The sequence below is a fragment of the Onychostoma macrolepis genome, chromosome 17, assembly GCF_012432095.1.
Source record: "Onychostoma macrolepis isolate SWU-2019 chromosome 17, ASM1243209v1, whole genome shotgun sequence".
In the NCBI taxonomy this organism is placed as follows: Eukaryota; Metazoa; Chordata; class Actinopteri; order Cypriniformes; family Cyprinidae; genus Onychostoma; species Onychostoma macrolepis.
Genome location: NC_081171.1, coordinates 30,673,487 through 30,685,665, shown reverse-complemented (window position 1 = coordinate 30,685,665; position 12,179 = coordinate 30,673,487). Strand labels below are relative to the sequence as shown.

The following is a 12,179-nucleotide window of genomic DNA, read 5'->3' as shown; positions in this document are numbered from 1 at the left end:
ATTAGGACGCCGCAGAGGCTGGGACACGGGCGTGGCACAGGGGCTCTACGGCACCCCCTGAAACACAGTCTGAAATCTTGATGTATAGCTCACACATACTGGCACGTATTCATATGAAACTCGGTACACATATTGATCTCATTGAGCCGAACAACTTTCGTGCTGACAGTCAGTGTTTCGCCCAACAGATTTTCTATTACAAGTTTTCTATTTGCTCTTCAGGGCTGTTTAAAAAGCGCATGCTCTGGAATTTGATATACGCCTCTGAGGATTTCCAACAGATTCCCACCAAACTTGGTGAACATGATCTCAAGACATTGGAGATGCTAAATTGCAAAGGGATTTTTGATATCTTGAACGGTTTGCCCATGGCGAGGCGATGAAGTTATGGCGAGAAAAGAGAAACAGGAAGTGTCTAATAACATCCACATACATTGTCTGATTTTGATCAAACTTCAGTGGTTTGTTCGCTGTATGATGCCGATCGCATAGCTGTGTAGTTACAGCGCCACCAACTGGCAGAAGGAAATGTGTCATTTTAAAAATGCTTTGAATTCAGCATTTTATTTTTACTCGATTTTCTTCAAACTTCACCGGAATAATGTCAAGACATGGCTGATGTAAAACTGCGAAGGGAATTCTGATAAATTAAAGACTGTTGCTATGGGAACACGTCAAACTTTAATATTCTTTTCTGGTGTTTTTGAGGCACTTAACATGATTAGAATTTCATGAAACTCTACACACACATCAGCATTAATTATAGTTAGACACTGACAAAGGCTCGTAAATGGGTGTGGAAGAGGCACTCTATAGCGCCACCTTTTGACAAAAGTTGTGGGGTTAGTTTTAGTTACAGACACCAAACTCAGTACATATATTGTTCTCATCAAGCCGGACAACGCCGGGTTGAGTGTGGGTGTGAGAGAAAGACTTTTAAACATCTCTTTAAATCACTAGAAAAAAAAAAAACAATTAGTTATTTATTTATTTTTGCATTACAGCTTAAGAAATCTCTTAGGCCTTATCCTTTTCTGTCAGTTTTAGGGACAAAAAAAAAATCCTCGAACCAGTTAATTTGTACATAATTTTATATAATTGGGTTAATAATTATGTTAATTACAACATAAAAAGATCTAACGATATATACACGTGGTCTTATACATTTTTGTGCTGCAAATAATAATTTGACACTAATTTGATACTGACCTATGACATCCTGTGACATGACATTCGTCTGAATTTACATCATTTCATGCATGTAAAAGTAAAACAGTTCAGCTCACAGATGAAGACTAAACTGTAATGCAGGCAAAACTATTTCACAAATGCTTATAGGTCAATCAAATCGTTAAAAAGTGCTTATAAATAATTAAAGGTTTTGGTAACACTTTACAATAATGCCTCATTTGTTAATATTAGTAAATGCATTAACTTACATGAACTAAGAATTATTAATATTAATGTTTGTTTATGTTAGTTAATTCACAGTGCATTAACTAATGTTACCATATACAACTTTAAATTTTAATAATGTTTTTGATTTAAACTTAATATTAACTAACATTAATAAATGCTATATAATTATTGTTCATGTTAATTCATATAGTTAATCTTAATAACTGAAACCTTATTGTAAAGCGCTACCAAACTTTTATATATTGTTCTCTGTGTGTGTGTGTTTTACAGCCTTGATGGTTTGGATTAACCCATTCATTGGCGTATCTCTAAAAACCAACCTGCCAGAGGGTTACTGTAAATCCTTGTGCCCGCTGTGCACCGTTCTCCTGATGCCACCGCAGCTATATATATATTTATTTTATTTTATTAAATTTTTTTAACTACAATATCTTTCAAAAGTTTGGGGTCATTTATTATTTATTTATTTTTTAACCTCAAAGCTTATTTTATGCATACATTTTTATCATAAAATTACAAATTGATATTGACATTTTTATGTGAGGATGGATCCTCTCTATTTATAGCCAGTATTGCAAATATAAACACTTCAATCCACACTTACACACTGTAAAAAAAATCTAAAGTTGAGAAAACTTAAAAGTTGAAGGCAACCAGCTTCAGGACATTTTTGAGTTTTCTCAACTTCTTGTATTCAATTTATACAACAAAAAGTTGACAAAACAAAAAAAACTCCTGAAGCTTTCGATTTTTTACCTGCTAATGATGCACACCCAACTTCAGAAAGTCAAACGGACTGCAGCATGCACACACACTGAATCTTACTTGTGGAGAGCGTGTGCGACGGTCTTGCGCACGCGTCCGTCTCTCGGCGCGCTGCTAGGAGGTTTGGGGGTGAGCGTGAGGAGCCCGGCGCGACCCGTCTGATTGAAGGTGCGTCTGAACGACTGGGTCAGAGGGCTGCTGGGAGCGTGAGGTCGTGCTGAAGCAGCAGGTGTGAGGGTGTGTGCCGACAGAATGGCCTAAAGATGAGAGATGAGAGTGACCATTCATTCAAACGGTTTTCTGTAGTATACTGAAAATAAAATGCTGTGTGTGATATAATTGAAATTGAAGAAGAAAAAAATAATATTTTGAGATTAAAATACTTTCTAGTACACCAGTTTAAAAGAATAGTTCACCCAAAAATGAAAGTTTGCTTAAAAAATATCCTCTGAGGACATCCACAATGTAGATGAGTTTGTTTCTTCATCAGGTTTGTAGAAATGTGTCTCTGCATCAGTGTCTCAGCAGTGGATGCTCTGCAGTGAATGGGTGCCGTCAGAATGAGAGTCCAAACAGCTGATAAAAACATCACAATAATCCACACCACTCCAGTCCATCAGTTAACATCTGGAGAAGACAAAATTTGTGTGTTTGTAAGAAACAAATCAGATGCTACCATTAAGATGCTTTAACTTTAAACCGTTGCTTCTGGCCAAAACATCCATAATAATCTATAATAACGCTTCCTCCAGTGAAAAAGTGCATCTCCTGTTGTCACTCACATCAAAATCCAGCCACATATTTGTTTAGAGCTGTTTTGGCTTGTAAACAGTACTTAATATGTGCAGATTTCTCTTCTGATTCAGACCAGATGACTTTTCCACTGAAGGAAGCGTTATTATGGATTATTTTGGCCAGAAACAGCAGTTAAATGTCTTAATGATGAATTTGTGTCTACGTTAATTGATTTGTGAGACATTAATTGATGGTCTGGAGTGGTGTGGATTACTTGTGGATTATTGTGATGTTTTTATCAGCTGTTTAGACTCTCTTTTTGACGGCATCCATTCACTGCAGAGCATCCATTGCTGAGACACTGATGCAGAGACACATTTCTTCAAATCTGATGAAGAAACAAACTCATCCTAATCTTGGATGGCCTGAGTATGAGGACATTTTCAGCAAATTTTCTTTTTTTGGTGAACTATTCCTTTAATATGTAATACTGATATATTAGTTTACATCTAAATAGTCTCACAGATAAATTAATTTTTTTGTTTACCACTGTAATGTTTGTTTGAATCTGAAGTGCTAAAACTGCTTGTCTATTTCAGGATTCTCTTCCAGCAGAATAAAACGACTGTGTTGAACGGTCCTGTGAAGGAACGACCTTATCTCAGTCTTTATTAAAAGCAGCATTTTTCCTTCGAGTCAATCGAGGTCAAGCACAACAGCCTCCAAAAGCCAGTTCATTCACTCACATGGAAGAAAGAAATGACACGGCTTATCATAACAGCCACTAAATACTTTATAATCGGACATACCAAAACACAGGAATTCTTCACATTTCATTCTTGTTTAGACAAGTTTTCATCTGAGCGAGAGCTTGGACTCGGTAAACATATTTTCCACACTGACATGCGATTTAATGGCTACCATTCATTGATTCGAATGGGGACGAGAAAGCATTCTTTTCCGTCTCGCCCCTCTCTCGTAGCCGCTGCCATGAGGGAGTTGTGAGGCCCCTGGCGTTTGATGAATGAGTGGACGAGACTCACCGGCTGGTGGTTCGGAGTTGCGGGCCAGGAAAGGGCACCTTTCTAATGCTGCCAGGTGGCCACGGGCCAAGACAGCAGAGGAGCCGTAGAGTCTGTACCAGCACTGAACACAGCACCGCAATCACAACGCTTTCCATCTCTGCTCTCACCGGTTTAACGTCTATGAACGGATTCCCTCAGCAAAGCAACTCAACAAACAGAGGCAGCTGAGAGTTTGTGTTAAAACCTTCTTCCAGACAGATATGAAGGTTTAGAGAGCTTGCATTTGAGGGTGTAAACAAGCGATCAAAACAGATCAGGGTGATAGTCATCTAAAAACATGATGACCCAAACCAAAGCTGGCAAAAAGGAGACATTATAAAAGCTAGATCTTTGTTCTGTCATTAAATTTATTAGCTTTTCTGTGTATTACATTTACCTACTGGCAATTAGAATAATGCTTAATATAAATACATTTTTAAAAATACAAAAGTTTGGAGTCAAGCTTTTTTAATGCTTTTAAATGAAGTCTCTTCTTCTCCCCAAGGTTGCATTTATTTGATCAAAATACTGTAAAAACAGTAAAATATTACCGCAATTTAAAACAGATGTTTTCTATGAGAATATATGTTAAAATGTAATTTATTCATGTGATGTAAAGCTGTATTTTCAGCATCATTACTCCAGTCTTCAGTGTCACATGATCCTTCAGAAATCATTCTAATATGCTGATTTGCTGCTCAAGAAACATTGCTGATTATTATCAATGTTGAAAACAGTTGTACTGCCCAATATTTTTGCGGAAACTGATACATTTTATATTTCAGGATTCACAGATGAATAGAAAGTTCAAAAGAACAGCATTTATTACAAAGAAAAATCTACTGTAACATTATAAAATGTCTTTACTGTCACTTTTGACCAATTTATTGCATCCTTGCTTCATAAAAGCCTTCATTTCTTTTAAACAGTAATCATGGAGATTGCAACCTGCAATTTATTTGTGCTATGAGAGCAATGCTAATGGACGAACTGTACTCTTCGGATGAAAACATGTTTGTATGTGGCTGTAGTAATGAATGTGAGCTTGGTCAAGTCTCAAAAGATGAGCAGTGCTTCATGGGGAGGTTTAGGGAGTATCCACTGATACAGCGCTGACTCATAAGCAGTACAAACATACACACAGATGACCACACACACACACTTCTGACCGGCCATTTCATTCACATTTACTGTAATGCAGTGTGAGTTGAGGGCCTATGATGGACGCCTCCTCCGAGGGCCCCGTGGCTTAATGAAGTCCTCTGGAGACAGTGGACTGATTGCTTCACAGTACCAGGGAGGAGATCTCCATCCAGAAAAGTCTGTGGGGGTGAGGATCATTTTCCTTGCTGAACACAATTGACTCGTGCCAAGAAAAACAAATCTCCAATTGCATTAATTAGCAACGAACTTCAACGCGGAACAGTGACATCAGTGTAGTTCAATTGCGACACTATTATAAATGTGCATGCAGTCATGTTAGCGGGCGGCGCTGAGGACGCAATGTTTACAGGATCTGATGTAAGTGTGACATGCACAGCTGAGAGTGAAACACACAAGATGATCACGTTTCATACAGACTAAACTCCACTGGAGGAACTAGAACATTATACTGAGAGCCATAAGAGTCATCCAATATTCTGGCTCCTTTTTCCTTCAAAAGAAAGTCCATTTTAGGTTTACACTAGCATATCGCACAGATAGGCACACTTCAATGGGACCGGGTTCAACATGAGGGTCAGCGGTCTCATGTTTATAAATGCATGTGAGATTTTATGCTTTGCAAACATACACATTTGGTTTTCTGTGATGTTTTAAACATTGCTGTTGCAAGTCACTTTTTATCAATATAAAACATGCTTTGCTTATATTCCAAAGCAACTTATTTGATACAAGTAACATTAAGCACACAAAACATGCACAGGCGCTAGGGGTGTTTAAATTAATTGATGCAGACCATAATCGATTATAGCCTACTGACATAATTTGCATTCGCGCTTGTTATGCTAGCTTAAAATGGTGGAGGGAGGCTAAACACCAAAGTGAGTATTAAAAAATGGATGCACTATTTTTAAAGGTGCCATAGAATGGAAAACTGTATTTACCTTGGCATAGTTGAATAATAAGAGTTCTGTACATGGAAATGACATACCGTGAGCCTCAAACACCATTGTTTCCTCCTCCTTATGTAAATCTCGTAAATAAAAAAGAACATAACACCGACTGTGATGTAACAGTCGGGATCACTAATAGTTACGTCCCCAGTATTTGCATATACCCGCCCATGTTCTATGCCAGACGCCAGCCGAATCATCAGAAGCTATGCAGGTATTGTGAAGAAACAAGCGAGGACAACAGCGAAAATGGCAGATCATGGAAATAAATGTTATGTTTCAGGCTGTGCAGGGGATGTGAAGTGCAGGGATGGGTTGGTGTCTGTATTCAGAAAGGCACGGAAAGCAAATAACGAGTTCTAATAAAATAACGCGAGCCACTAAAGGGACATGGTTAGCTCCTTGCTAGCGGTAGCAGTACATACAATTTGACTTACCACATAAACAGAGTAAGGAGAGATGACTGAGGATGATGGCGAATGATTTACAGCATCTGATCTAGTAAAATGTGTGGTAAGTACTGCCGCTCCATAATATAAACAGAGTTTGTGCGATCGCGAATCTTTAAAATGAAAGTAAAAAGCGATTGTGCATTTGAAAGCAGTTTCAGTGCCCGTATATTATCAGCTCCCTGATGCCCGCATTTTATATACAGTATAATTACCCGACGATATAACTGCGAGAGAAAGTATTGAAATATATATTTTCCTCCCTGTGTTTCTTCCTGCTGTGAGCTGATGAAATGAGCCGCACTGTGAAGCAGCCAATCAGAGCAGAGCTCAACATTATTATTCATGACCCTTCCAAATAAGCCAATAACAGACCATTTAATTCTAGGGAGAAATCCTAGGGATGTAAATGCACACAGCATTTTTGCCCTTACCTAAGCCACATACCTTCTATGTAGATATCAGAGAACAATTTAAAATATTGTATTAATGCATTCTATGGCACCTTTAAATTTTAGATTCTGAGCTTGGTTTTGGCTCACATATGGAACGTGAGTGTGCTAGAGAGAATCGCGATGAGCTTCATTGCACAGAATATGCTCTGTGAGACACGTGTGCATTGCTTGACAGTGTGTTATTTCAGTGTTTTACTTTAGATACGCTTTAATTTCTGCCGTTTGGAATGCAGTAAGTCTTAGATTCACAAAACTCACGTATTGACAGACTTTAACATGCGTTTTGTGTTTGTTTTTGTCCTGAAGCTCGATCACGGCTGCGGTTAAATGCACTAAATGCACGGAAATAATGTAAACACAGTGAGTTATGTTTTCAGAACAGGACAAAACATCTGATATGTCGAAATAGATCTGTGCATTAGTGTGAATGTAGCCTATTAAGGTTGCTACTGTTTATGATGTCATTAGTAATAATAATAATAATAATAATAATCAAACGGCAATAATGCTGAGGAAAAAAGAAAAATCCATAACTATGATTGTGTGTAAACTTTCAGATACTTAAACCACTATCAGACACTGAAAGTACATTTTATCACTTGGAATTGTCCTTTTCCCCCTTTTTTAATTTATATTTGCTTGTATGCTTTGAAGCTATATTTAATTGGTTAAATTCTTAACAATTGTTAATTTATAATTAATTTGTAATTATTTAAAAAAGTAGCCTGCTTATATAATTTAATAAAAATTAAATTTAATGTAAAATGAATATGAAAATTGAGCCATGTGGCGTAATATTGAAAATTGAGGATGAAACGCACCGTGATGCATCGTGATATCAAATCGAATCGTTGACTTGATAATCGTAACTGAATTGAATCGTGACACCAGTGATAACTCACACCCCTAACAAGCGCACACATTTGGTGCTGAGGCAGAGGTACGCAAGCCCAAGTTTACAGCAGTATTTTATTATATTATATTGTATTATTTTATTCTATTAACACTTAAATAATAAACATTACATTGTAGAACAAAAATAAAAGAGGCAATACAGAGAAAATAAACAAATTTTAAAACTGTTCTATAAAGTGTTTTTTTTTTTTATACTTTGTTTTATTGGATGAGATTACTTTTTGAAGTAATAATAATAATAAACATAAATCTGAAGCAAATACTTTACAGTTTTGTTGAGAGTTATGGTTTCTTGCTTTGTGAATCTGGCATTTGAAAATAAAATGTAAGACAACATCTAGCTATGACAGAAATATCACACATCTGAAAAAAAGTAATAAGAATGCTGAAATTTGAAGCCAGAAATGTTTGGTGTAAGAAGAGAAAAAGTAAGAGAGAATCATCCTCTTCTTGGCAAAAGTAGCATAGTGGTGAAATGTTTGGGTTTAATTTATTTAACATTTATTACAAGGGTAAAATAATTGCATAATGTTTAATTGCACTTGTATTTTGTTACCTCACAAAAATGTGCTGGGCACTTTCCATATCTCCTGAAAGCATTCAAGTAGAGTGCTTACCATCTGCTATGAACATGTTACGTCCTAGAACGTATGTTTTGATGTTGTTCTCTCGCACTCTCCCTTTTTTTGCGCTCTCTCTCTCTCTCTCCCTCTCCCTCTACTCGCAAGTAGGAGGTAATGGCCGCCACCCATGGATGAGAAGGAGCATTGGAGATTTAAGCAGCATTTCCACCTCAGAACGGGTTGTTTGTTTGTTTGTTTGTTTGTGTGTGTGTGTTTGTGTGTGTGTGGGGGGTGTGGGGTGAGGTTTCTCCCTCCTTGCTTTCCAAGGGTTACTTTGTGGTTAACAATTATGTTTTGTTGATTGGATTCTCTTAGTGATTTTGAGTTTATCCACCTCCTGTTGTAACTTCCATCTTTACAACCAGAAAACCTGTTATTGTAAGTTTATATTTGTTTGTACTCTATTGGATCTTTAACTTTAGTTTGCATTGTTAATTTGGGACGGGGTTAAGTAGAGAGGGGGTGCCATTTCCTTTTTGGACTTGTTTTCTCCTGTTTATGTTAATAAGGGAGTTAGGGTATTTTGATGTATTTCTGTTTTCTTTTGGTAGGTTAGTCAGTTTCTCATTATTAGGTAGAGGTATTATGTTTGGTGTTTTGGCCTGAGCTCCCTCTCGAAGTCATTAAAGCATACCCTCCTGTATATGTACAATAAAAATGTTATATTTTTCTTCAGTTACGTTGCGAAGTGGGGTTTTCTTTTTGTAAATTACTCTTTTGAGTTTGACTACTGGTCCTCACTACACACAACACCATTTTTATTCTGTTACGTGACTTACCCTCCCCTAGACTTGATACAGGAACGTAACAAACATCAATAACTGAATTGTTGACATGCTGGTAGTTTGTATTGCATTAAAAAATATATATTTTTTTTTTTTAATGAATGCCACAATTTATGGTTGTTTTATACTAGTGCTGTCAAACGATTAATCGCGATTAATTGCATCCAAAATAAGTTTTTGTTTGCATAATATATGTGTGTACTGTGTATATTTATCATGTGTATATATATAAATACACACATGCATGTATATATTTAAGAAAAATATGTGATGTTTATATATTAAATATATTTATATATATAATATAAATATATAAATGTATATACATGTAAGTACATACAAAATATATACTGTGTGTGTATTTATACATGCATAATAAATATACACAGTACACATACATATATTATGTAAAAAAATTATGAATTAATTAAAATTTATTCCATTCTGAACACTTTAAAATGTAAAGGATTTGTTGTGGAATGATGGGAACTAAAATACACATTTATTATGTTTATATGTGTATTGTTATAGCACTTTCACTATAATGTTTGTAAATGTTTCATTTCAGTATTTTACATTATTTCAGACTGTAATAATAAAATGCGACTTGAACACCAATGCAACTTGTCTGTGTTTTTTCTCTCAACAATCACATTTTAATCCAGCGCAACGTATATTCATGTGGAACTTATTTTCCAGAAAATACAATGTATACATGTGGTATCTGTCTGTGAAAATATTAAAACATGCACAAGTCAAATACATCTACTAGCCTGTGCGGTTATTATTGAGCCCTGTGTGGTCTCCCTCATTGCGTGGAGGTGAAATGAAGTGCGGTGACTGTGGGGTTACCTGGTGACGTGTGCGGCTCTGGTTGAGCAGCTGTCTGGATCGCTGCTTCTGCTGCTGCAGCTGCTGGATGGCGAACTGCAGCTGGTAGTTTCCTGCAGCCGGCGGCGGCTTCTGAGCGCTGAGCAGATCCACGTCACACACCGACTCGGCTTCACACGCAGCCCTGAGACTGAAGACAAACAACAGCATCAAAACACTAGTCGAGAAGCATTTCAGTGTCCCAGCAGGACAAGAGCAAACCTGTTACTGAAAAATGCTGTTAGCTGATGCCAATAGCATCATTTGAGATGTCAAGCACCTTGGAGATGAGAGTAGGATGCAAGTTCATGTTTATGCGTCTCAAAAAAGCCTAATTGCTGCCTTGCGCTCACAGCATTAGACACTTCTCTTATCTCTCTCAGTTTCTCCCTCTCCAAAGGGCTGCTTTCCTTATTTATATAATTTACATTTTCTTTAGAATAAAAATCTACCTCATCTAATGCTGTAAACTATAGGGAACCCTATCACTTGCACATAATATAGATATACAGGTGCTGGTCATGTAATTAGAATATCATCAAAAAGTTGATTTATTTCACTAATTCCATTCAAAAAGTGAAACTTGTATATTCTATTCATTCATTACACACAGACTGATATATTTCAAATGTTTATTTCTTTTAATTTTGATGATTAGAGCTTACAGCTCATGAAAGTCAAAAATCAGTATCTCAAAATATTAGAATATTTACATTTGAGTTTGAATAAATGACCATCCCTACAGTATAAATTCTGGGTATCTCTTGTTCTTTGAAACCACAATAATGGGGAAGACTGCTGACTTGGCAATGATCCAGAAGACGAACATTGACACCCTCCACAAAGAGGGTAAGTCACAGAAGGTCATTACTGAAAGGTGTGGCTGTTTACAGAGTGCTGTATCAAAGCATATTAAATGAAAAGTTGACTGGAAGGAAGAATTTGGGTAGGAAAAGGTGCACAAGCAACAGGGATGACCGCAAGCTTGAGAATACAGTCAAGCAAAGCCGATTCAAACACTTGTGAGAGCTTCACAAGGAGAGAACTGCAGTCAGTGCATCAAGAGTCACCACGCTCAGACGTCTTCAGGAAAAGAGCAACCAAGCCACTTCTGAACCAGAGACAACGTCAGAAGCATCTTACCTGGGCTGTGGAGAAAAAGAACTGGACTGTTGCTCAGTGGTCCAAAGTCCTCTTTTCAGATGAAAGTAAATTTTACATTTCAGTTGAAAATCAAGGTCCCAGAGTCTGAAGGAAGAGTGGAGAGGCACAGAATCCATGTTGCTTGAGGTCCAGTGTGAAGTTTCCACAGTCAGTGATGATTTGGGCTGCCATGTCATCTGCTGGTGTTGGTCCACTGTGTTTTCTGATGTCCACAGTCAACGCAGCCATCTACCAGGAAATTTTAGAGCACTTCATGCTTCCTTCTGTTGACAAGCTTTATGGAGAGGCTGATTTCATTTACCAGCAGGACTTGGCACCTGCCCACACTGCCAAAGGTACCAAAAGCTGGTTCAATGACCATAGTGTTACTGTGCTTGATTGGCCAGCAAACTCGCCTGACCTGAACCCCAGAGAGAATCTATGGGGTATTGTCAAGAGGAAGATGAGAGACACCAGACCCAACAATGCAGATGAGCTGAAGGCCACTATCAGAGCAACCTGGGCTCTCATAACACCTGAGCAGTGCCACAGACTGATCGACTCCATGCCAAGCCGCAGAGCCCCAACTAAGTATTGAGTGCTGTACATGCTCATACTTTTCATTTTCATACTTTTCAGTTGGTCAAGATTTCTAAAAATCCTTTCTTTGTATTGGTCTTAAGTAATATTCTAATATTTTGAGATACTGATTTTTGACTTTCATGAGCTGTAAACTCTAATCATCAAAATTAAAAGAAATAAACATTTGAAATATATCAGTCTGTGTGTAATGAATGAATATAATATACAAGTTTCACTTTTTGAATGGAATTAGTGAAATA

General features: G+C 37.2%; 1 protein-coding gene across 6 annotated transcripts in view; it reads right to left on the bottom strand.

The window, feature by feature from the left end:
* Window positions 1-12,179, bottom strand: part of ttll5 (tubulin tyrosine ligase-like family, member 5) — a 135,875-nt gene that overhangs the window by 13,815 nt on the left and 109,881 nt on the right. For 5 of the 6 annotated variants that reach the window (XM_058750027.1, XM_058750026.1, XM_058750028.1 and 2 more), the window contains 2 exons: window positions 10,177-10,345; window positions 2,245-2,441 (listed from right to left, as the gene is read on the bottom strand). In XM_058750027.1, the coding sequence (XP_058606010.1) occupies window positions 2,245-2,441; window positions 10,177-10,345 (366 nt within the window). The remainder of the gene's footprint in view (window positions 1-2,244; window positions 2,442-10,176; window positions 10,346-12,179) is intronic. The other variant, XR_009266805.1, reaches the window with a different exon arrangement.